Below are 25,441 nucleotides of genomic sequence, written 5' to 3'. Positions count from 1 at the left end.
CTCCCCAGCCAAGGATGACGGGCTGGGGGACCCCAGCAAGGCAGCACAGCCAGGGCTCCCTCAGTGTGCCCTGGGGACCCCCCGGGGCGCCCCGGGAAGCACCACTCACCCGAGGCAGCAGCAGCAGCAGAATGCGCCTGACTCAGCCGGCGTGAGCAACTCCGCTTTTGTGCTCGCCGCTCTTTGTATCAGAGGCGCGTTCTGTGCAAGCGGGGCTGGGCAGGGCCCGGCCATGTGAGCCGAGAGTGCCGTGGCGGGGCCCAGGCAGGGCTGACCCAGAGCGGCCAGGTCAGCAGCTCTCCCCGCAGCCTCTCTCCTAACGGCGAAAATGCTCAAGTTCAAGGCCTTTTGCCTGGATTACTGGCAGTTCCTGTGCCTGCAGCCACTGCACGGAGTCTATAAAAGGTACGTAGACTCTCTGAGGAGGAACTTTGTTGCCAAAGGGGAAGGGGGTGCTGAGGTGGGAGCTGGAGACAGTTCACCCTGAGCCTGCCTGGCCTGAGGGCTCACTCATCTCAGCACTGGTCCCTGGGAGAGAACCGTGGTTGCCAGCATTTAACAACTCGGCCGAATTGCACCGCTTCTCTCCTTCCAGCCCTGAAGCTGTTAGGATTTCTGCAGGGACCTGGTGGGCTCAAGCGCTCTGCCTCCAAGTTCTGGGCTTCATTGCCTCCTCGCCGCTGAGGTCAGCTCTGAGCAGGTTGTGGCTGACTTGTAACTAGTGGGTTTTGACTGCCTCCACCCTAAGCTCGGGTTTGGTAGAGCCAGATTTGGGTGACCCCCTGTCTGGAGGTCAGGAGACCTCAAGTCCTCGCTCTTGCAGTGTGACCTTGGGCAGGTTACTTTTCCCCCTCCGAGCTCTGGTTTCCCCATCTTTAGGGGTTTGGCCTGATGATCTCTGACCTTCCATATGGCATGGGATTTGGGGTCCGCTCCCAGAGAGGACGCAGGCTGCAGCCACCACGTGCCTGCACATTAACGCAGCCTGACCCGCCTTCCGAGCGCATTCTGGCCTCCATGCCCACCTTGGCCGAGAGACGCCCGGGCTCAGCCAGCATGGAAGGACATCACAGAGCCGTCGCCGCAGTCGCATTCAGCGGCGTGCAATTGAAGACCTCAGAGGAGGGGATTATTCCGGCTCTTCGGAGGGAATTATTTTTTCCTTGATTTCACACTCTGTGAGATCCTTGGCCATTAGCATGTGAGCGATTCTGGGAAAGTGGTGGGAGCTTTTCTCTCCTCATCCGGTGAAGGGGGCCGGCACCCGAGCTCTCACAGTTGCCTCAGAAAGGAAGTCCCAGCTCTTGGGCAGGTGCCAGAGGAGGGAGGCACAACTCTGCATCTCATTAGCGCCAGCCACACATCCGGACAAGCGTGAGTCTGAGGAGCATCCAGTGCCCAGTAGGGCAGGGTGTCACTGTTGGGGCGTTTGTGCATATAACCCCAGGGCAGGCACTTCCTGGGCGCCTGGGAACAACTCAAGGCATTAGTCAGTGTCTTGGTTTGCTGGGGCTGCTATGACAAATACCACATGCTGGTTGGCTTCGACAACAGGAGTTTATTGTCTCACAGTCTGGGAGGCGATGAGTCCAAAATCAATGTGTTGGCCAGGCCATGCCTTCCCCAAAGACTGTAGCAGGCTGGTGGTGGCCAACCAGCAAACCTTAACTCAATCTCTGCCACTGTCACCAGGCTGTGTCACCTTCTTTCTTCTCCTGCAGCTTCTGCTTCTGTGTCCGAATTTCCTCTGCCTCTAAGGACTCCAGCTGTGCTGGAGTAAGGCTCACCCTGACACAGTTTGGCCTCCTCTTAATGGTTGTCTTTGAAGATCCTATTTACAAATGAGTTCACACCCCCAGGACCGGGTGTTAGGACTTGAGCCTGTCTTTTGGGGAATGTGGTTCTATCTACCACTGTTCGTAAGTGTCCACTGCGGGTAGAGTGCTTTGTTACTTTGGGGTTAATCCTCACCTGCAAAGGAGGTGTTTAAGCTACTTTGTCCTGAGGACAGGGTGAGACTGAAGGACATGCAGCAAAGTGAGTGTGGCTGCAGCCCTTGAATCCGGGTCCCTCTGGTTCCAAGTTAGAATCTCTTTTGAGTGCTCCCCAGCTTCAGGCCATGCCACCTGCCAGGATCTCGGGGAGGGCAGAGATGCCTGAGATATGCCCGAGCTAAGAGTCGTGGTGAGAACCTTCACGGAATGAACGGCGACACAGAGGGTGGGGAGGAAGGCACAGTCATGTCTCACTTGAGGCTTCATGGAGGAGGTGACAGCTGGACCAGGCCTTAAAGTACCTGGGGAGTTTGCCATGCAGAGAAAGAGAGGAAGTGTGTTCCAGGCAGAGGGAAAAACATGCAGAAAATACCCAGAGGCTTTGAAGGGCAGGGTGTCTTCAGGTGGTGGTGAGAGGCCCATGGAGCTGGGAAGGGGAAGCACGGGAAGGTGCTGGAAGTCCAGGAGCTAGGCTTTGTCCTGTCATCCCTGGGGAGCCCTTGAAGGATCTAGGTAGGGAGTGGCAAGGCAGAGCCACACCCTGGGAAATGGCATGGTTCAAGTTACTGGGCCCTGACTCAACCTCCAGGGAGACGCAGTCAGAGTTTCCCACCTTGCTCTTTGCTCTGGGCCCACTGGGGGGGTTTCTTATTCATAAGGGGTGCTCTTTTCTCGAGCCTCTAGTGTGGCCCAAAGTACAAATGGGACATAGTCCTCAAAGAAATCTAGAAGGGGGAAAAGACTCATCAACAAGTCACAAAAGTGTAGAACGGGCAATAAATACGGGTGGCACAAAGATACCAGCAGCGTGAGGGAAGCGATATTGGAGAAATCACGGAAGGCTTCCTGCAAGAGGAGGCACCCAAGCTAGGCCTTGATTTAGGAGTAGGATTATTTCCAGACAGGAAAGGGCACTGTAGGCAGACAGCACAATACAAACAAATGTGTAGACATAGAACCAAGCCCGGCATGGTTCTTAAATAGTCAGAGGGGAGGCCAAAGCAGCAAATCTGTGTCAGAGGATGAGACCTGAAAAGAAGGTGAATGGGTGATGAGAATGCTAGTGTTGACAGAGTACTTACCACACGTGTGAAGCCCTGTGCTAAGTGCTTTCCATGCACCGACTCCAGGCCCCCCCCCCCCCCCCCCCCCCCCACCGAGGAGCAGGTGACATGATCATCCCATTTTCCTGGTAAGGAAACCAAAGCACGGGAAAGAGAAGTAGTTTGACCAAAGGCACATGGCTGGTCAGTGGTGGCCTGGCAGCAGAGTCCACACACTGCCAACCCAAGGAGCTCTGACTGCACACCCTGGCAGCTGGGGCCTGTCCTCTTTCATTCAGTGACTGGCTATAACTAATAGTGACATCTCAGCCAGATGGGAGAACTCTGGCTTTGTGGTCAGACCTCACCTTGGCCCCGTGCTTAGTATAGTCACTTTTCCTCCAAGCCTCAGATTGCTCCTTCATTAAATAAGGGTGGGAGCGGGGGGCTAAGACCACCTCTCAGCTTCTCCTGGGGATTTATGGGGTAAACCCGGAAAATGTTTTAATGAATCATCCTTAGAAGGCACTTAGGAAATTTGGCCATCATTGCCCAAACACATCTTCCTTTGGGAAGTCTTGGCGAAGGGAACCACTTGGCTTCCCCCCACCCCCACCCCATGCCATATTCCATTGTTTAAAACAGCAACCCCAAACTTAAAGAGTATGAAAAGGATGTTTTGCAGACAATGCATAATTAACCACTTCTAAACACAGGGTGTGCCAGGCTCCCTTGAAGCTGTTAATTATTCTTCATTAGTGATCTTAAATTAATGTAAAATTATCTTGGCGCTCTTCCAGAGGCTGGAGTTGTGGGAGTAGCAGGGCTGCTTATTTCAACTAAAAAACGGAAAGAAATGTTCATAGGGCACTGCCCTCTGCATCTGGCCTAGGGGATGACCGCTTCTCAATCTCCTAGCTTTGGCCCAGAAACCCCTGTAAGGATCTGTTCTCAAGCACAGAACCCAGTCTTAAATCCTCGTCACCCAACTGATCTCGGGGTACTTTCATTCAGGAAATAGCTCAGGTACACAGAAAATGTAGAGAGTAGCAGGACCTATTGTCCAGTTTCAGAAATCAATGCTGAGATGCAGTGTGCAGCCTCTGTAGGCACCCCTCAAATCCCACCCCATCAATCCCACCCCATCCCCACTCCCCCAGGCTAAATGCATACAGTCTCCACAATTTGTACTTATATTCCCCAAGCACATTTTTCTAATTTTGCTAACCCTCAAGATTGCCTTCTGATTTTAAAACTTTAGATACTTGGTATCATACTCTGCTACTTGCTTTCTTCATTCATGCCCTGTGTTCCCATGTATCATTCTCACGCGTTCATTTCCGCTGATGTATATAATATTCCATTGTGCAGCTCTACCCCTTTGTAAGAATTTATTCTTCTATTGTCTAGGTGGTTTCCAGTTTTTCAGTGTAACAAACAGGGCATCCGTGAGCATTCCTGTTTGTATGGGACGGAGTTTCTGGAAGGTTTTTACCAGCGTGATATAAGAGTCTCTTCAACCTTGCCAAGCTTTGCACAATTGCTTCCCAATGTGGCAGTCACAAGGTGGAACCTCACCAGCAGTGGATGAAATCCCCCACGTCCCCGCATACTTTCCTCACTCAGTATTAAAAGCCAGATGATATTTCTTAATGCCAAAAGGATTGAGGAGAACATTGAATGGTGTGGGGATGGCACACAGGCATACTGGAGTGGAGGGTGAGGCACGCATAAGCTGTCCCCTCAGTCTGGATAATTCCAGGTCCTTTGTAGTAAACCACCCCCTGCCTGCCCGATTGGGTTTTTGGGGGTCATTGTAAGTCTGCATTTTCTCTTGCCCTTTCTGCTGACTTTTTAGGATGTTGATGTCACAGATGTAGGACGGGCTCAGATGATATGGTTGTAAGCTTATTACCTGATGGATGGTGTTTGGTTTGCTAAAGCTGCCAGAATGCAATATACCAGAAATGTATGGCTTTTATAAAGCATATTTATTAATTTTCAAGTTACAATTCCAAGTTACAATTGGCCCTGAAAATGTCCAAACTAAGGCACCAAAATAATAAGAGGCTATCTTCTCTCAAGAAAGGCTGATCAGGTCCAGGGTTTCTCTGTCACATGGGAAGGCACATGGCGACGGCTGCTGGCCCTCTCTCCTCGCTTCTGGGTTCAGACAACTCTCTTAGCAACTTCTGCATCTCCAGACGTCTGTGTCTTACTTTAATCTCTCTGTTCTCTGTGTCAGCTCTGAGCTCTCTCTCTGTTTTCTGCCTTTTATTCTCTTCATACAGGGTTCCCGTAAAAGGATTAAGACCTGCTTTGAATGGGCAAGGTCACGTTTCCACCTGTCAAAAGGTCCCACTCATAATTGGATGGGGGGCACGTCATGGAAACAACCTAATTAAAAGGTCCCACCCAACCAATAGGTCTGCCCCCAGAAGACTGGATTAGGGTTAAGAGGACGTGGCTTTTCTGGAGTCCATAACAGTTTCATACCAGCACAGATGGGTCTCACAGGCCACTTCTGTGGGAAATAACTGAGGCCAGACATATCCAAAACACAGCATGGAGATGCTCAGTTTGGAAAGAGCTCCCAAAGCAGCCAGTGAAGGAGATGGACTCGATCAACTGGCAGTCATGAGCCCGCAGCCCAGGAGCTCAGCAGGCAGGAATTTGAGGTCGCCTCAAAGGCTCCATGGGTACTCCTGACACACGTGGATGCCCCAGGCCCAACCTGCCTAGGGAAACTCAGTCCACCAGAGGGTGTCCCAGCAGCAAGAGCCCAGGACTTGAGGGCAAAGTGCAGGCTGTGAACTCAGGCTGACCAGAAATCCAAAGTGCATGTTTCCATTATTCATAATTATGATTAAAAGCTTGCTTTCACTGAGTGCATCTATGTGCTAAATTCTTTACATGTGGCATTTTAGTTAATTCTTACAAACACACTTGAGATATAGATACTATTTCCCCCCACCCCGCATATTTTAGACAAGGAAACTGAGGCCCAGAGAGGTTAAGTATCTTGCCTGAGGTCACAGAGATAGAATGTGGTTGATCCAACTGAGGCAACCATCTCTGCTAAGTCCCACTGCTTCACTTATTACCCACACTAATTAATACTTCCTGTCTACATTTGATGGTTGCAGTTGCTATGGTAGTGTAACAGCCAGTTGCTATAGTTGAATAACAAATGACTCCAGATCTTAGTGGCTTAAATCAATGACATTTGTTTTTCTCATGGATCTGCAGTTTGGGCAGGGCTTGGGAAAGATAGCTCATTTCTGCTCTGTTTGACATCACCAAAGCCTTCTTGAAGCTGTATCACTTTTTCCAACCAAGCCTCAGTAGCCATCTAGCATCTTTTCTGCTGCAGTTTCTCCACTAAGGGAGGTGCTTAGGCTCCACTTGTTGCTGGGGAGTGGAGAGGTTCTGGTGGAGCCTGTGACCGTTTTTTGAAATACGGTCTGCCCCGACAATCCCCACTCCGATCCATGGTTTCCTTAGCTGAAAGTGGGTGGGAGGAGGTAAGACCATCCACCCCACAGGGTTTCCGGGGAAAATTCAATGAGCTGATATGTGTGATGGGACCTGGTACACAGTTGGTACTCGATAAATGGTGGGTTGAGTTTTTTAATTAATGAAGTAAGCTCAAATAAGGTGGAGTGATTATTTAAGAGGAAAAACAATCATTTCAATGGGAGAGCTGGAAAGGATTCTCAGAGTTGTAAAGCTGGGAATGGGTCTTAAGGATGGGGAAGATTTTCTCAGCTAGAGCTAGGGAAGGCAGTGTTTGAGGCAGAAAAGGTGTTAGAAACATATGAAAATGGTGGCGTGTGACACACTGTAACTTACAGGATCTTGAGTTGTGACAGAAATCACCTCTGACCATCTAGAGCAAAACAGGAGCTGGCCAAGTTGTTCATGGGAGTTCAGGAGTTGGCCAGGAAGCTGGCGAAGTGGACTGGGATACAGAGTAGGAATTGGGCAGCTCAGGCACCCACTCTGAAACCAGCCCTGCTGCAGGTTCACGGTTTTTGGGAGCTCACAACTGTGTGCCGCCACTCAAAATGTAAAGTCTCAGGGGAGGGTCTGATTGGTCAAGCTTGGCTTGTGTCCCGCCCCTTTGCTTGCAAGAGCACATCAGTGGGAAGGTCTGTAGGAAGGAGCCTCCAGGGACTCCTTGGCTTCCACAAGCAACACCAGGCCTCTGAATTTGTCCCCCACCTGCACTGCACTGTGTGGGTGAGATCAGTCCTGCTGGGGACATTGAAGGACTGTTAGGAAGGGGTCTGTGTGCTGGGCAGTGCAAATGACCTGTATTCTCCGTGAGCAACCTGCAGATGAGACAGGCCCCATTAGTGGTCCAGAGCTAGATCTAGAGAAGCATGCTGCCAGGTCATTACAGAATCTCAGCAGTTTCTCTTCGGCAGGGCAACAAAGGGTTAAGAGTCAAGCACCCCAAGCAAGAGCCCAGCTGCAGCTTGGAGAGAGGACGCAGTTCTCCCTGTGTTGGACCTGGCCCACCTGGCCCTCTATCCCCATGCATCAGACTGAGGTGGAGGGTGTTTGAAGCAGGCATTTCCGGCATAGGCTGAGCTCTGACCCAGTGCAGCCCTTGACCTTTGACCTCTGCTCCTGCCCTGGCAGCTTTCTACCTTTTAGCAAGATCCGTCTGGGAAAGGTTGGGGAAAATGGGAGCTTGGGACCATGGAGCTTTCTATCGGAGGAACATTCTTGCTGGGTTTAGACATTACTACAGGATGGGGTAGGGAGGGAATGCGTAATGGGTAGAGTTTCTTTTTGGGGCAGTGGACAAGTTTTGGTGATGGATGGTGGCACAACATTGTGAGCGAGATTAGCACCACTGAATTGTGTACTTGAAAGTGGCTAGAGTGGGAAATTTTATGTTGTAGATGCATACCACGATAATGTTTTTTTAAAGATCGTATTAGGTTCCTCTCAACAAACACTTTTTGCCTTCGGTAATTGCTCCATTTAGCATGTGAGGTTAATTCATCCCCAGGGACTGTCCGCCTTGCTTGCTTCTTATCAATCAACGGTCAGACAGGTAAGCCTGCCTTTGGAAGGTCGGGCCAACCCAAGGGGCTGCAGATGCCTGGCCAACTCAGAGGAGGAAGGAGCCTGAAGGCTAATGAGGGAGTCCCTCCCCCTTCTGGGGAGTCTATAAAATGGGCACAGCTTTTTATGAGACTCTGTCACTCAAGAAATATGCAGGCACGTGACACTCGGCAGAGCCCAGGTGTCTGGTGTTAGATGTCATTGGCCAGGGCTGGTATTAGAGTGAGGCATGTGAGGCAGCACTGAAGGGGGCACCAACAAGCTCAGGAATCAGTAGACAGAGTATCAAGATTTTAAATAAAGACTAGCTGCCGTTTGTATATAGCCCTGTGTTCCCGTGCAGCAAGGACAGAAGCTTCCGGTCAGCCCACCTGGTCCCTGAGGCCAGCGTGTGCCCCACGGGGTGGGTTTAGGAGGATGGATAGGAGTTTGGGAATAGATCCGGAACACGGGACTTGAGAAAGCATCAAGTTCTCTTTTTGTTTTAGTTGTAAAATGTTTATTAACTTTTCTCACTGGGTTCAAAATAGGAGAGGGTATTTGGGTAAGCATGTGTCAGGATGCATAATTCTCCTTTTGTATCAGGTACCGACACGGCCCTGCACGGCAGCATTGCTGGCCGCTGTGCATTCTACGGACTCAGCAGGGAGACGTCACGGCCATCCAGTATCCCCACCCCTGCGACAGCCGCGTCCAAAGGGCCAGCTGGGTTTTCTCCTTGAAGGCCAACCTGAGAAAGCATTTGCCTCTGAATCTTTCTATGGAAATCTTCATTATCAGGGGTGGTTTTCCAGAGAGGGTGTCATCATGTTGGCTGGCAAACACTGAATAAGATCCGCGCATTAGATAGTAGCCTTGAGTCAATGTCCTGATTTTCAAAACTTTCCCATTATTATGTAAGAGGATGTGCTCAGTTTTTTTTCAGAAAGAACTGCTGAGGTATTAGGGGTTTGAGATGGATAACTTACTGTCAGGTAATTCTAGAAAAAATACAAGTTCATGTGTGTTTGTGTAGAGAGAGAGGCATATGTAAAGCAAATGGGATACAATATTAACAGGTGGGTAATCTGTGTGAAAAGTGTATGGAATTATTTGGGTTCTTTTTGCAGCTTTTCTGTCAGGATGAAACTACGTAGAAATTCCAAGTTTAAATAGGAGCCGGGGGTTGCCCTCTGCTCCACTCGGAGCTTCATTCTCTTCATCTGTACTCTGGAGTCATGGATAACCTCAAAGACTTCCCCCTCCCCCACACACCCCCCTCCCCAGACCCCTAGCTCTAAAGCTTTTTGATTGTGTCATACAGAAAGCCTCAGGCTTCTTCAGAGGCTCAGAATCACCCTGCTGGAGCCTGTCTCTGTACCTGGTTAGAGGCAGACAGATTCATGGGGAGCCCACAAAATTACCAGCCAGGATGGAGGGCAAGGGAAAAGCAAAAGCTGAGAAAATGTGTTGCCTGGACCTTACCCTGCCCCCCAGTGTTCCCAGAAAGGTGAAGCTATGTATGGGGAGAGTGAGCTCGGTGCTCTGCTAGACCTTCTTTTGAACAAAGACAGGGCAGGTTATAAGCCTGGCACCTTTGGCAGGAAACAGTATCTGTGTGAAATTGAATAACATTGCCTTGTTTTCATGGTAACCTTCTACTTACAGCAAGTGATACTAGTTTTCCATCTGAGGGAGTGATATAAAGTTTCCTTTTAAAATAAATGTATTTGGGGGGGTGGGGGGAAGGGCACCCAGTTATCATCTTGTGCATGCTGTTTTTACTTTTTATTTGTTGGAATTTGAAACCTACTTGACAGCAGAGAGGTGGCCGAGTGAGAGTGAACTTGAGGGTTCTGCAGTTGAATCCACCCCCCACCCCAAGAACATCATTTTCCCATGTGTTTCATCTTTCTTCCACCCCCACCCCCCACTCTGTTTTTCTTGTTTAGGCTCCCCGGATGGTCTCCAAAGATGTCTTTTTACAGTCAGTTTGTTCAAATCAGTATCCTAGACAATAGTCCCGCTCCTTTTTATTCTCTTGCCTTGCAATTTTATTTATCAAAGAAATTGGGGCATTTACCTGTCGCCTGTCCCAAATTCAGGATTTAGCTGATTGTTTCGCCTGTTCCTCTGCACCCCCGCCCCCAGAAACCCCATTAACCAAGAACTAGAGCTCCAAAAATCAGATCTGATCTTTTTAAGCCAGTCGGTTTTAAAAGAAAATATTAAATAAATGACAGAATGGTCCACAGAGAGAACATGCATCAGGAAGGGAGGAGGGAAAGGGGAATGGAGTGGGAACCATCTGTGAATGGAGGAGTGGGGAAGAGTCAGGCAGGGTACGTGCCTGGGCAGGTCTGAGTACTGGGAAACAAACAATCCTGGAGCAGTGGATTGAAAAGGAGAAGAGGCAAGGAGCCTGGTGAGGAGGGCACGGTGTGCTCAGGGGGAAATAACAGGGCCTGGTTCAGGATAGCACAAGACTTACTGGTCCTCTTGGAGGGAGTATGTGTGTGGGGGCACACACACACACACACACACACACACACACACACACATGCTTAAAGGGAGGGTTTCTGTTTGGGGTCCCTTGGCTGAACTGCATACCAGGACCCAAGGAGCTGGGACACAGGGGCTAGAGAATTTAAGCCTCTTGATGTAGAGTGGGGATCAAAGAGCGCTTTTTCTCTTTTGCTTAAGAGAGAACTAGGGAATGGGCACCTCCTGCAGCAAAAGGGATTTAGGTTAGACATTGAGCAGGACTTCCATTCCAGAATAGAAAAGCTGTGTTGCATAGTGGTGATAGGATGTGTTTGGGGGCGATATTGCCTGGCTTCAAATCCCAGCCAGGCCAATGGCATTAGTACCCAATTATAGGGTTCGACTCTGCCTTGGTGCTAGTCAAGGGTTACCTTAGCAGTTTGCTGGAGAGAGATCCCCGGAACTGATGCTGCCCAGACACTCTGGAGCTGCCCAGGATGCTGTTTTTCCCTTCGTGACAAAACTTGATAAGATTGTACAATTGTCTTAATGCTTCCTGCCCACCCAGCCTCTGGGGCAGCTAACAACCTGGAGACTGGACAATAAGGAGGCCCTAGCCACAGGTCCAGCCCTGAGCAGGCCACATCCGGTCTCTGGGCCTCAGTCTCTTCTTTTGCAGAAAGGAAGGCAGAGGGCCCAACCCAAAGAATTGCTCATTCCTTCAGCAGACCTTCATTCATTAACTCCTCCTCTGGATCCGATCCTTTGCTGGGGGCTTGAGAAACTGATGCACAAACTCTGTAGTCCACCCCCCTCCCCACTCAAATAACCCCCAGTCTGGTATTTTCAGTCCTAGAGTGAAGCTGGAGCAATCAGGAGCAGCTTATTGGAGGAAGTGGCAGCCAAACGAGTCTAGAATGATGGCAAGGAGCAAAGAGTTGACCTGTGGAACAGACCCCCCCCCCACACACAGACCAGTTGTGCTTTATTTGGCCAGCATAGGATTAGCCCACATGGCATTTTACGTTTGAATTTATTGCAGAATTCTGAAAATCAAGAGCTTGTATGTAAAAACCTGGATTTCTGACTTCTGAAAAATCAGAACCCTCATTTCTTCCGGGCATCTATCAGCAGGGGCAAGCAGCAGCATTGCTGGCCCAGCTGGGCCAGTCATGACCAAACTCCCTTCTCTGCCCTAGGCCTCCTTCTTTCCATCTGGAGAGCTGACATCCCAGCACCCCCTCCTCACAAGACAAATGCTGTGTGAGACGCAGGATGGCTGAGGGTCTAAAAGTTTCCTCCGATACGGTGTGGGGGTCAAATTCTGAATTGTCCTTGGCGCTGCTAGAGGTCCATAAAGATAAGTGACAGGTGGCTTTTTCGGTTTTCAGTCTGGAGCTGGAGAAAGAGCTTTGGCTTTGGCATCGGACAGGCAGAGCTGGGTCTAAATACCAATTTTCTGAACCTCAGTTTGCTTGTTTGTAAAAGGGGGATAATAATTACTACGTCCCAAGTTATTGCAAAGGTTGTTTCAGAGACTGGGTACGAAGTATTCAATGTGCAACATACTGGCTCATCTCCCCCACCCATCCCAACCCCCTTCCCTGGGCTCTCAGAGCACTGCCGGAGAGAGACGCAGACACACGCCCTGCAGAAAAGAAAGTTGGGTCGGCCAGCCCAGGTGAGCACCGCCACCTCATGTCAGACCTGGGAGGCCACCACCCGCCTCTACCTGGATTGTAGGGCAGGTACAGTGGACGAGGGGAGGAGATGGAGAGAAGGTGGGAAAGGAACAGGTAAACTCCAGGGAGGAGCAGAAGCCCAGGGAAGTCTGTCGCTGCTAGAAATGACTGGGTTTATTCATCCTTCAGCTCTCAGAAAGTATCTTTATCGGCTTACTTGGTGGTAGTTTTAATTGTCTCCCACTGGGCTGTCAGCTCTACCGGGCACCACCGCAGTCTCCTCTCCTGGCTCCTGAAATGAGATGTGGCGCAGAGTAGGTTGTCAGTAAAGGTAGCATGAATAAATGAGAAAGTGAACTAATAAATAATCAGCTTTTTGGAGGAGGAGGCCTTTGAGCTGAACCTTCAAGGGAAGCTTCTGGGGTCCCTGAGAAATGCTGTGCAGGAGGAAAGAGTGCAGGGTGGGGCAGGCCTTAGAGAACCACGAGGCAGGTGCAGCTGGGCTGGCAGCAGTGGGGACTGTCCCAGCCCCCGACCAAAGGGGAGAGGGGAGGGGTTACCTGAACCCCGAAAGAGAGAGCCCTGGGTTGAAAGGCCTCTGGCTCTGTGGCTGCAGGGAGTGTGGCTCAGAGGAAGAGGGGGCTGGGGCTGTGACTGCCCCAACCTCTCTCTCTCCTTCGCCCCCTGAGCTTGGCCACACCCATCCGAGGGCATGGGAGCCTGGGTGCGGCAGTCCCTGGGCCCAGAGCAGAGTGGAGAGCAGATCTGTAGGACACTGATGTGGAAAATTCCTGGTCCAGGCTGGGCAGGCCTGGAGTCCTGGGAAGGCTAGGGGATGTGGCTGGAGTGGGGGGCATCTCAGGGGTGTCTGGAAGTTCCAGGCAGAGGGCCTTGGGGCTGGCCCTTCTCCTGGGGGATTGGGGAAGCCGTGGTAGCACCTTGGCTGTTAGACCAATCCAGAAGGCAGCTAGTGAAAGATGGGCAAAGGGCAGGGAGACCACGGCAGACCCACACGGGGAACCAGCGAAGGGAAGGAGACCAGGACTGTCTGTCCCCATCTGTCACCATTATGTCCACCTTCCCAGGGAGAGAGTTGGGGGCAGCATGCCCATTTCACAGATGAATCAGACATGGTCGAGGCAGAGGTGGGGACACCCCTCATCAGGAGGGTAGAGGAGAAGTGGATCCAGCTAAGCCCAGAAACGCCCCCAAGGCAGATAAACCCTCAAGCATCCCCAGAGGAGGGGAGCACTCCCCCTTTCCTACCCAAGTCCTTGCTCCCCCAAATGGGGTCTTCCCTCCATTGCCCTCCCGGCTATAGCTGCTACCTCCCCCAAACGTGCACAACCCCTAAGCTGTGTCCTGACCTCACAGGTCAAGTTCGCCATGGCAGTATCAGCATCTCCCAGGGAACAAATGTATCCTTTGCTTCGCCTGGGCGGCAGTGACCTCATCCCCAGCAGGACCGTGTGAGTCACCGGTTGGAGGGCCAGCCAGCTCCGCGGAGCCCGGCTTTGGCCGCGTGGCTGGGGAGAGGAACAGCTGAGGGTGTGAACATTTCCATGCAGCGTGGCCCTCACTCCCCCTCCTCCCGCCGCCTCCTGCTGTGGCTCCCTGTGTCCTCCAAGGGAAGGAGGAAGAGCAGCCGTTACCGAGCCCCTCACACATGCCCAGCAGTGCCAGGGGCTTTTTCAATGACGGCTGATGGTTATAGGGCACTCTGTGTTCTCTGTTGATTCGCTCATCTCACCCTCCATATGTAAGGTGGCCTTGAGAGGTTACACCTCACACCCAAAGTCACAATTCTGCTGGGTGGGGATTCTCATCCCCATTCTGCAGAGAAGCAAACTGTGGCTCAGAGGAATGTGATGACAAGTGTAGGAACGAGGCTATCAGATGAATGGGGCGTCTACCCCTCTTCTCAAGGACAGCCTCTGCGGGCTGGGGACAAAAGGAGTCGGCATTTGGGAAACCTTAAAAGCACTTGGAGGCTCGGTTTCCTGAGGTGTCTGGCAGGGTGGGCTTGCAGGGAGCATCTGACGATCCCCTGTCCCCATCCCTGCCCTGCTGGGTGAGAACTCTCACTGGTTGGGGGATCTGGCCCAGCAGACATGGGAACTCAGAGCCAGCTGGGCACACGGGGCAAGACAAGGGCATGAGGCAGAGAGAGAGCCTTCAGATTTGTCAGAGATATGACAAGCCATGAATGGAAACCTGGAGGACCAGGTGAGAGGCCAGGGGCTGGAAAAAAGGCTAGGAGGAAGGGCCAGGAAGGTGCTCCTTCCTGAGAAAGAGGCTCCTGCAGCCAAGGGGCCAGCCAGTGCCAGGGAGGAGTGAGTGAGGGGATGGATGAATGCATAAAGGGAAGAAGGGATGGATGGATGGATGGATGGATGGATGGATGGATGGATGGATGGATGGATGGATGGATGGATGGATGGATGGATGGAAGGGAGAGGGGATGGGTGGATGGATGGATGAATAGATGGATGGATGAATGGATGGATGGATGGAAAGGAAGAGGGGATGGATGGATGGATGGATGGATGGATGGAAGGGAAGAGGAATGGATGGATGGATAGATGGATGGAAAGGAAGAGGGGATGGATGGATGGATGGATGAATAGATGGATGAATGAATGGATGGATGGATGGAAAGGAAGAGGGGATGGATGGATGGATGGATGGATGGATGGAAGGGAAGAGGAATGGATGGATGGATAGATGGATGGAAAGGAAGAGGGGGTGGATGGATGGATGGATGGATAGATGGATAGATGAAGGGAAGAGGGGACAGATGGAAGGAAGGAGGGAGGGGAGACATGTGTATGGATTTGTGAATGAATGAATGAGTCTGAATGAGTTCGTGTATCATTATGTTAGTGGGTGGATGGATGTGTGACTATAGAGGGGGTGGAGATGTGTTAACAGAGGCTGCCGCCTACCGCAAAAAAGATGTTGAGGAAACTTCCTCTAATAGGAGGACAGACCAGATAAACCCTTAAAGGGAAGTCTTCCTCTGTGTGGCACCAGGAAATGAAGCTGGCATGAAAAGTGACAGGTAATCTCTGTCCAAGGGAGAGTTTCTTAGGTCACTAGGGGCTCATGATGGAATGGGCAGCCTTGAGAGATAATGAGCTTCCTGTCACTGGAGGTGTTCAAGCTGAGGCAGGGCAGCTACTTCCCCGGGGTGCCATGGAGGGGCTCCTGTGGCCGGTCGTGTTCTGCTACGCTGACTTGTGAAGCCTCGTCTAACATCATGGAGGAAGAATTTGGGCTCCTGCGGTCCCCAGGGAGGCCACAGCCATTGTAGCAGCCCATCTTGCTTTCAGATAATATGTTTGTGCCTGGCTTGGGGGAGAGACGAGCATGGAGCTCTGACCCTCGCTGTGGGAATCTGAGACAGAATCCTCATTCTGCACGGGCCAGGGCTGGTGGTACAGGGGACCCGACTTTGTCCCGGAGCCTTGGGCTCAGGCCCGGCCCCACCGTCCTTGGCTGTGGGTCTGTTGGCAGGTGACGCTCCTCTCTCAGCCTCAGTTTCCACCTGGGTGAAACAGGGGTCCTGGTGCCCACTGGACAGTGCAGCCCGTACAAGTTGCCCAGGGCCCTGCAGTGAGAAAGAGTTTGGGCCCACCTGCCCTTCTGGGGGACTGCGGGGGGGGGGCACTTCCTGGGAGTTGTGGGTGGGGAGACATAGGTCCTGTTTAGAATGCTGACCTCGAGCTGTGAATCATTGTCCCAGGGGGCTCTGCCTGGGAAGCCCCAGCTGCCGGCCCTGGGCTGGGCCTAAGAGCAGCTGGGGAGGGTGGGGGTGAGGCTGGGGGTTCCAGCTGTGGCTGGCAAGGCCCCAGACTCAGCTGAGGCTCACGGCCCACCGCCCTGAGCCGCTCCAAGGGGGCCCAGCCCTTCGGTCCCCCCCCCATTCGCACACATCACCTCCCACCCCCATCTGTACACTGAGAGGCTGGTGTGTACTACGCACTCCAGGGTGGGTCTTTGGCCCCAGTCTTTCAGCCTTCCCATCCGCTTCCACCCCTTCGAGGTCTGCGGCCTGGAGTTTGTGAGTTCCCCGTCCGTGCTTCAGTGTCCCCCCATGTGTAACGAAGCCAGTAATAAAACCTGCTTTAGCAGGCCCTTGGGAGCCTGGGCGTCGGTTCTGGACTCATAGAGACCTGAGAACTGGTGCCCCAGGCTCCGTGAGCCTCCCCACAGGGCCAGCCACCCCAGGCGTTGTCGCAGCCCAGATAAGTGGCCCCACCAGGCTGAACCTGGCCACGTCGTCTGGCCCACAGCCCTGTGGGCCGCCCGCTCTCTCAGGAAGCTGCCCCAATGTCTGTCTTTTTTTTTTTTTTTTCTTTCATCTTTGGTCAGCTCCAAGCTTTCCTCCAGGACACGCAGAGCAGCCCCTTTCTCTGTCGTCGGGTGGGCCGGGCTGTGGGGGCGGGTATTGGGTTTAGGCCTCTGGGGAGACAGGGGGGAGGCTGTGGGCCCGCCCTCGCCTCCTGGCCCGGCCTCCCGCCCGCCCTCGCAGCCTCCGGCTCTATCGGCCCCCGCCAGCCCCTGGACACAGGACCGGCCCCCGGGCTCCGGCGGCCACCACCGCCCGCTCTTCCTTGCCGGGCCGGCCGGACGCCCCTCGCCGTCCTGCCCCGTGGGACTCGCGGCTCCCCTGGCCCCCACCCCACACCGCCATCGCTGGTTCCTGGCAGGAGGCAGGCGCGGGGTCAGGCAGAAGCCCCGGGAGCTGGGGTGAGCTTGGCTCAGCCAGGAGGGCGCCGGCCCGGCCAGCGCACGGAGGTGGAGGCGGGGCTGACCAGGCTGGTGGGGCCTTGGGGGCCCTTTTCTTTCTTCTTTCAACCATGAAGAAGGAAGTGACCTGATAGCCTGCAAAGAGAGCCACCTACCCACCCACCCCTGGCCCCAGCTGGGAGGAGAGCGGGGTCTGAGGGCAGTGGCCCAGGCGGACCCTCGCTGCCCACACCCTCGTCCAGCATGAAGGGTGATGGCAGCGCCCTGTGGAGCCTTATGTGGAAGTACTGCATCTCCGTGAGGACCCTCAGGTACCAGGGCTGAGGGGGGCCGGGCCGGCAGGGAGCATACAGCAGCCCTAGCCTCTGGGAGAGCAGATACGGAGGGTGGTGCACTCCAGAGAAACTTCAGCCGCGGAGAAACAGAGTGGAACAAATGGGCAGGGAGTGTGGGAACATTTGGCTGGGACCCTGAGCGCCCACGGGGGAGCGTTGGGGTGACAGTTAACAGCGTGGCTGGCAGGCTCACTGGCGTGGTTGGGGTGGGGGCCAGCGTTTGTTACATAACACGCTGGTGCTGGGTCAGCGCTGTGTGACCTTGGCCCTGTCGCCTAACCTCTCTGAGCCTATTACCTCACCAGCAAAATGGGGCTCACACCCACTCCTTCGGGGCGCTGATGTAGCGATGATTTCATGAGACCATGAATGTCAATTGCAGAGTGTCTCAGAGCTTAACTCAGACCCAGGCGTGGGCTGCTTGGATTTAAACCCCCGCTGTGGCATTGAACAATACCACAAATGTAGCATGAAATGGGTTCGCTTCTGGCTGGAATTTCCCACCTGCAGATCCTCATAGGATTAGGGTGAGGAATAAATATGCAAAGAACAGGGCCTGGTAGATGCCACTGTTCGCAAGGGTTAGGTCAAGACAGATGGGGAGGTGTGCCCTGGTGTGGAGTCCCCCCCATGCAGAGGGGCTAGTAGGGGATCAAGCAGAGTACTTCAGCCCCCTAGGGAGGGGGCACCCACCTGAGGTTGGCCCCAACCTTGGCAGAAAGGATTCAGCCCAGGTAGCAGAAGAAAACCAGGTTTGTGTGATCTCAGGCAAGGCTCGGCTCTCAGTCCCTTTGTCCATGTCTAAAAAGGGGAATTGGATGAAGCCAGTTTGTATATGGGAAGGGCTTAGGGTGCCTGGCATATTTGGATACCACATAAGGGCCTTGTTTTATTTTTTTTACTCTAATGGGCTATTTTTTAAAGGATAAATAATTAGAATATTTTCCCTCTTTCTTCCTACACTCACTACCTGGTATATAACCTTTCTTTCCTTCCCTCCCCAAATATTTTTGACTGCTTACAGGAAATGTCTACAATAAAATAATTAGTAAAACATCGGAACTAGGAAAAATACAACTTAGAATAGGAGGTTATGACCTAGGGAGAAAAACAGAACAGAACAGAGACATGCAGGATTCCGAGGTTCTTCCATTGAGGTGAAAATTGTCGAGCTTCCTGGCAGCCAGAGAGAAAGAGGAAACCAGCCACCCAGCTCATTCTCACCATTCATGATAAAATGTAATTACGGTGGCTACAGTTGTCTGCTCCTTGGCAAGAGTGGCTGGTACCCTGGGACACAGCCTGTGATGGATGAATGGGGGGGAGGCATTCTAAAGACAGTCCTTGGGCCTGGGCAAGTTTGAGGGGAGGAGGCCTGAGGCATTCTCTAGGCATGGGGCTGTGGGAATGGAAAGAGGCAGAGCTCACCTCCCACAGCGAGTCAGCGGCCACCTCCTATCCCACCAACCAGCCTTCAAGCCTGGAACAGACCTCCTAGGACAGGCTGACCTGGAGGCTGGGCCAGGCAGTGGGCAAGTCCCTAGCCTTGGGGAAGTGCCCTTTATGTTTTTCCCTCTAACCACAGTTGGATTTTCCTGCATCTCATTCTCTCCTGAGGTTTCCGGAGATTGGTGTGCTCTGGAAACCTCAGGGGCTGTTTTCAGAATGCAGCAGGCCCAGAGCTCGGAGGCCCCACCAATGCCCAGCCAGGGACCAGCCCGCCACCCTATCCGAGCAGCCTCATGGCCGAGGACTGGCCAGGTGGCATGACCACCATCAGAGCTCAGTATGACCGTCCCACCTCAAAGAGGGGGGAGCAGCTCGGGCGGGTGTGGGCACCTAATTGGCACTGAACTTGCCCCATCTCCCCACTCAGCACCCACTCAGCACCCATACATACAGGGCCACTTCTGCGGTGACCAGGGAGGATGGGCCTCGTTCGGCTCCAGGGAAAGCGCTCTGCTCTCTGGACCCCCACTCTATTTTGTTGCCCCCTTCCCTCCCCCAGAGGGCTGGGGCCACTCCCTGAATCAGGCAGGCAGTCAGACAGCTAGAGCAGGCCCGAGGCAGGATCCCAGCCCCCTCGCTGCCAGGGAAGACCTGAGTCAGCAGGTCCATGGCCCGCGGCAGGGCTGGCGGCCACTGGGACAAATTGGAGGGTTGCGATTGGACCGCACATAGTTTTCCACTTGCGTCTTCAGATTCCCCTCCGAGAGAGCCTGTCGCCCCTGGCCCAGTCCCATTCACATCTGGAAAAACGTGAGGTGTGTAGGGAGCAGGCTGCCTGCCTGCTGGACGGACAGACGCATGGACGGCCAGCCCCTGGCCCTCTGCCCAAAGGATTCCGTGGCTACAGCTGAGAAGCTGAGGACAGGGTCTCTGTGACTTCCACTCTGAGAAAGGGGGGCTGCTGCAGCTCGGAGCCCTCTCCTGCATCTAACGGCTCAGGAACTGGGCACACAGGGGTCCAAAGCCTGCAACGGTAGGTCATGGGCTAACCCTCTCTTAGCCCAGCTCCTCACCAGCTAAGTGGGGAGAGGCATGCCAGCTCAGCGGGGTACTTAGGAAGATTGTAAATGGGCTTCTGTTGGCATGGTTCCCTCTCCCCTTCCTTTCCTGTGAGTCCCTGAGGCAGGGGTGGTGGGAGGGAGGGGTTGCGTGATGTAGTGGACAGAACCTAAGAGCCCAGCCGACCTCAGTTTGCATCCTGGTTCAGCCACTTCCTAGCTGTGTAAGGGCCTCCCAGGGTTGTTCTGAAGATTAAATTGTGTGGATGCACTGAAACAGTGTACGTGCTGGCTGTGTGCAGGATGGCTGGCTTGGGCAAGCGGCTCAGCCCATCCTGAGCCTCTCTTTCACCATTTGCAAAATGCACACGGTAATATAGCGATCGTTAAAGGTTGAATGTGACCGGGCAGTGCGAGTCCCGCTCCTCCACGTCCCTGCCCAGCTCTGGCCCTTCCCCTCAGCACGCACCACTGTGCCTCTGTCTGTCCAGGGCCTTACTGCTGGGGCTCCCTGGGGCAGTGCCTTGAAAAATCCTTAGCCTCTGGAGTCAAGCAGGAGAATCACTTTTACATCTGAGGTTATTGGGGAAAGGAAGGCTACGTGTGCCTGGGAGCCAGGGGTCTTCTAAGCCCCCCCTCACTACATGGGGTACATGGGGCCCAGGATGCTGGCCAGGGGGCTGCTCTGAGCAGACCCAGCTCTTGGGCTGCTCAGGCGCTGCCCCTCCCCCACCGCGTGGCTGCATCTGGGGAGGAGGAGGCTGAGGAGCAGCTGGGAGCTGGGCTGTCAGAGCTTCAGGGAAGCTTCTCCGGACAATTAGCCACCTGATGCCTCTTGGCTGGAGGCCCTGTGCTCACATCTCCTGGGACAGGGGGCTTACTGCCTTCCAGCCCAGTGTGCTCCATCCCTGCCCAGCCCTCACTGTAGGAAATTCTTTCCCACTTGGAGCTGGCACCTCCCTCCTTATAATGCTCACATACACGTGCACACACAAACACACACACAAGGGACCTGGCGCTGCGCTTTGGGCCCACCAACTTGTCGGATTCCCACCCTGGGACAGCCCATGGTGACCAGGTCTTCCTGAGGTTGGGTCACGGCAGCTCCTCCAGGATGGGGTCTCCAATGTCCTCCCCATTTCCTTTTTCTGGACCCGCCCCATGCTGTCCCAGAGCTGAGTATAGGATGAGGTTAGGAGTTTCTAGGCAGGGCAGGGCAGAAGCGGCACCTCCTTTGCTCTGGGCGGTGGCCGAGGGACATGTTTATTCATTTGGTGGCTGCTTTGCTCTTTCAGGCATGGAGCTCACAGAGGGCTGTGAAACCCACAGTCCTTTTCTCTTCCTCCCCCCACCGCTTCCCCCACACTGCTTCATTCTCTGCTCACCCCCCTGCACCGAGTCTTTGTGCAGTTGTAGACCTACTGTGTGCCTGGCACTGTGCCAACTTCTTACTAGACATTCTCACCTCCAGCCTGCCTCACATCCACACTGTAAGTGCAGTGCCAGCTTACTATATATCAGAGGTACAGGGACCCAAGGATGAGTGAGTCATTAGTTGCCAATTCCACCATCCTGGCACTTGTCCTGGCATAGCCGAAAGCCTGGCAGGGAGGTGGATGTAAGCAAAGCAGTCCCAGCTCATGGTGGGAAAGGCTTCTTTCAGTCAGTCAGCAAATGTTTGCTGAGCACCTCCTGCGTCCTCACTTTGCTGATGTTCCAGTCAGGGAGAGAGGCAATAAGCAGAAAATGAACAGACAGAGGTGTTTTGGGGCAGGGATCAGCGTCAGGAAGAAGGTGAGACTGGGAGGTGTGAGGCAGTGATGGGGCTGGAGGGAGCCATTGGTCCCGCTTGGTCAAGAAAGGCATCTCCCACCTGTCCATCGACAAATGAATGGGTCATTAAAATGCAGCATATCCATACAGTGAAACATCACCTAGCCCTAAAAAAGGAATAAAGTTCTGATACATGTGGTGACATAAATGAACCATGAAGACGTCATGTTGAGTGAAAGAAACCAGGCACAAAAGGACATATGTTGTAATTCCATTTATGTGAAATGCCCAGAATAGGCAAAAGCATAGAGACAGAAAGTAGATTAGCAGTTGCCAGGGACTGGGGGAGAGAGGAATGGAGAATAGCTGCTAAAGGTATGAGGCTTCTTTTTGGAGGAGCAAAGATGTTCTAAACTTAGATTGTAATGATGGTTCTACAACTCTGAATATATTAACAAAACACACAAACATTGAACTGTACACTTTAAATTAGGACAGTTTTATGGTAGGTGAGGTATATTTCAACAAAGCTGGTAAAGAAAAAAAAAAAGGAGAGAAGGCAAAGGCCTTTCTGCAAGGGGTAGCCTTGCATTGCGAGTGACCGGAAGGAGTGGGCTGGAGAAAACCTGTTGTGTGCACTTGGGCAGAGGAAAGAGCATGTGCAAAGGCCCTGGGGTCGGAGCATGCCCGAATATCTGGAGAACTTGGAGGCCAGGGCAGAGCGGGGTGGGGGTGATGAGGGGAATAAGGTGTGATCTGCTTTCTATTTGAAAACAATCACTCTGGCAGCAGTGAGGAAATGAGACATGAGAGGGAGGGGTGGGGGCTGGGGGTAATGAGGAAACCAGGCAGGAGGCGGAGCCTTTGTCTAGATGGGAGATGGTGATTAGTAGACAACCTGGCAGACGGGGCCCAGTGGGAATCCAGGAGGGGACCACATCACTCCATGGCCTCCACGAATGGGGGACGAGACAGGCAGAGGGGGAGTGGTCCACTCCAAGGGACACGACATGGCTGGGGGGTGAGCTGAGAGCATGGAGGCTTGGAGAACCCACCAGCCATGGTGGAGATGAGGCTGGCCGCTCCACTCTGCCCCACCACCCCTGTGTCCCAGTTGGACTGGAGCTGCTCTCAGCATAAACTGGGCACCCACTCTCTGGCTCTACCTGTCACACCACCTTTGTCCTGCTGGCTGCAGCTGGCCCTCAGCAAGAGCGTAGCATCCGTGTGACTAGAAACTCAGCAGGGATCTGGCACTCTGCAAAAAAAAAAAAAAAAGTAGCCTGGCCGAAACTTGAGTGACCCCGAAATGCGATCGGCCACACGAGGCTGCCCAGGAAGGTGGCTGTATTATTTATTGACCCAGGACCTCTGGGCCCTGTCCGGTGAGGACATTTGGGCTGGCCAGACCTGGAAGGAGCCTGCTGGGCAGTGTCCTGAGGGTCAGGCGGAGGCTGGGAGGGCGGGTGGGGGCCCCAGGGTGCCTGGCACCCTGTCCCTGGGGTGTGGTTTCCTGGAGGCTGGGCGAGCAAGGAGGAAGTCAGACGTCAGGATCTGCCTTGGGGAGGGCCGGCAGCTTGTCCCCAGGGGCACAGAGGCAGACTCGGCACTGGGGCTCCAGGAAGACCTCCCCCTTCCCTTCGACTGTGAGTACTGCCTGCCCGGCCTGGACAAGGGGGCTCGGTGCCGGAAGAATCTGCGAGGGGGGCTGGAGAGTGTCAGGGACAGCCTGCTGTGGTTAGGGGCTCGGGGGCTTTGGTTGAGGGTTCTCGCTGTTTCTTGAAGCTGTTTCTCCTGCAGGCCTGCCCTGGCCCCGGGAACCCCAGGTGTTTCCCCACAGCTTGGGAGGGAAGTTCATTAACTCTCTGGGCGTGAAGCCAGCTGCCAGGCTGGGTGGGGGCCCGGGCGGTCTCCATGGCCCCTTGCACTGAGGCCTCAGAACCACCCTGCGAAGATCAAACTCTAAACAACTCCCATTTTACAGCCCGGTAAACTGAGGCCTGGAGAGGCAAACTGATTTGCCTGAGGTCGCTCAGTTGGCGAGAAGTGGAGTCAGGCCTTCACCATCTGTCTCGGCTTCCTTGGGCCCCAGAGCCCAAAGCCATTTTTGCCTGTTGGGGTCAGATCTGAGAATTTCTCCTCCTCCACGGCCCCCTCGGGCAAGTGTCTTCCCCTCTCCGTGCTGTTTTCCCTCCTGTCATGACCCAGTCGGTGTCCACCCAGGAGCCACCCGCCCCCCCCCCCCCATGATCTGCTGACAGCATCAGTTTCCTTCTGAAATGCTCCAGAATGGAAACTTGAGGGCCTGCAGACCCCTGGCGTTGGGAGGGACTTTGGGGCTGGTTACCACGGAGTGGACGGGCAGCTCTGGACACACGGGGTGGGGATTTGGCGAGACCTCTCCGCGCTGTGCCTTGGGAACTCCAGTTTTTAGGAAGATGAGGGATCTAGGGCTCCCTGCCCCCCTCGGGGAGATTCCCCACTGGGTCCCGCTTCCCCATCTAATCCTCACAACAATCCCGGCAGCAGGGAGGGGGGTGCAGTGACTGTCACTCTGCCAGATGTGGAAACCGAGGCCCACAGAAGTTAGGACGCCTATCCAGTGTCATACAGAGCTGGTGTAAATTGGGGAGCTGGGATTTGAACCCAGCGTGACTCCAGATCTGTAGAGTACCGTGCAACCTTCTGATGGGGAGGTGGGGGATGGGGGCAGGGGCCTGGTCCCATGACTTCCCCATCACTGGGGTTTCAGTTTTCCCATCTGCCAGTGGGTTGGGCTGCAGTCCCAGCAACACAGGGATTTCTGGTGGCTCTTCCTCCCATGAAGGGGGCAGGGCCGGGGGCAGGCCCAGCTGGCAGAGTGAGAGGCCCCTTGGCTGATCTCTCTGCTTGGGTGGGCAAAGGCTTCCTCTGACCCATGCGTAGAGCTCCCTGACAATCCCAGTGGTCAGGCTCTTGGGCTGAAACTGGGAGCCCAGGGCTGGAGCCTCTAGTTCGGCCCACCTTTGTGGGTCCCAGTGCACAAGCTGGGGAGCCTCTAGGGCTAAGGGGAAGGCCCATCCCAGTGCAGCCCAGCAGAGGGTGCTCCTGAGGGACAGGCTGGCGGAGCGTGCCGGGAGCCAGGACCTCAGCACCCCAGAACAGATGCGCCCCTTTCCCTCTGAGGCCTCGGGGTCCTTACCTGAGAAAGGACCCGGGAGAACCAGGTGTCCGACTTGATGCAGAGTTTCATGCACCTCTTTCATTCATTCATTTAGTCATGCAACCGATGCTTCATGAGTGCCGACAGAGGATACAAAGGTGATAAGCAAGCCAGAAAAGAGCCCCTGCCCTTGCAATGCTTACCTACTGGGTGTGGGAGATACACGTCTGATACATCTGGGTGGTGTGTTCTAGGAAGACAAATAAGTGGGGTGTGGGGAGGGAAGGGCTAGACGCCTAGGGCAGGGGAGAATGGCCAAATGTGTTTTATTTTCATTGACATGTATTTCTCTCCTTGCACATCGAATTCATTATTTCAGATAGTAATGCTTCAGATGAAACAGAGTTAGTTAAAAAAAAAAAAGATGTGGGTGGATTTAAAGTTGATTTAAGGTACACGCAGCAGGCAGCTAAGGCCAGAATCGTGCCGGGTGGTCTGATAGGTGGGGTTTGGGAAGCCAGGTTCTGAGCTTCTGGAACAGAGACATAGCTGAGCTTTGCTGTTTGCAAGAGGGAGAGAGGATGCAGGGCTTCCAGGTGAGAGGTGGGACACTGTGGGCACTTCTGCCTCTGAAACTTCTGGAAGTCCCCAGACCAGGTCCTAATTATCAC

General features: G+C 53.8%; 1 protein-coding gene across 4 annotated transcripts in view; it reads left to right on the top strand.

Moving 5' to 3' along the window:
- Nucleotides 1-25,441, top strand: part of IQSEC1 (IQ motif and Sec7 domain ArfGEF 1) — a 437,145-nt gene that overhangs the window by 292,802 nt on the left and 118,902 nt on the right. Inside the window, exon 1 of one of the 4 annotated variants that reach the window (XM_077116396.1) lies at nucleotides 217-405. The exons of 1 other annotated variant lie outside the window; for it this stretch is intronic. In XM_077116396.1, the coding sequence (XP_076972511.1) occupies nucleotides 329-405 (77 nt within the window). In that variant the 5' untranslated portion in view covers nucleotides 217-328. Of the gene's footprint in view, nucleotides 1-216; nucleotides 406-16,842; nucleotides 17,325-23,157; nucleotides 23,275-25,441 lie in introns of those variants that run through there. 2 more of the 4 variants (XM_077116397.1, XM_077116401.1) reach the window with 2 other exon arrangements.

The sequence above is a fragment of the Tamandua tetradactyla genome, chromosome 9 (genome assembly GCF_023851605.1).
Source record: "Tamandua tetradactyla isolate mTamTet1 chromosome 9, mTamTet1.pri, whole genome shotgun sequence".
NCBI lineage: Eukaryota > Metazoa > Chordata > Mammalia > Pilosa > Myrmecophagidae > Tamandua > Tamandua tetradactyla.
This window is presented reverse-complemented; position numbering and strand designations above follow the sequence as displayed.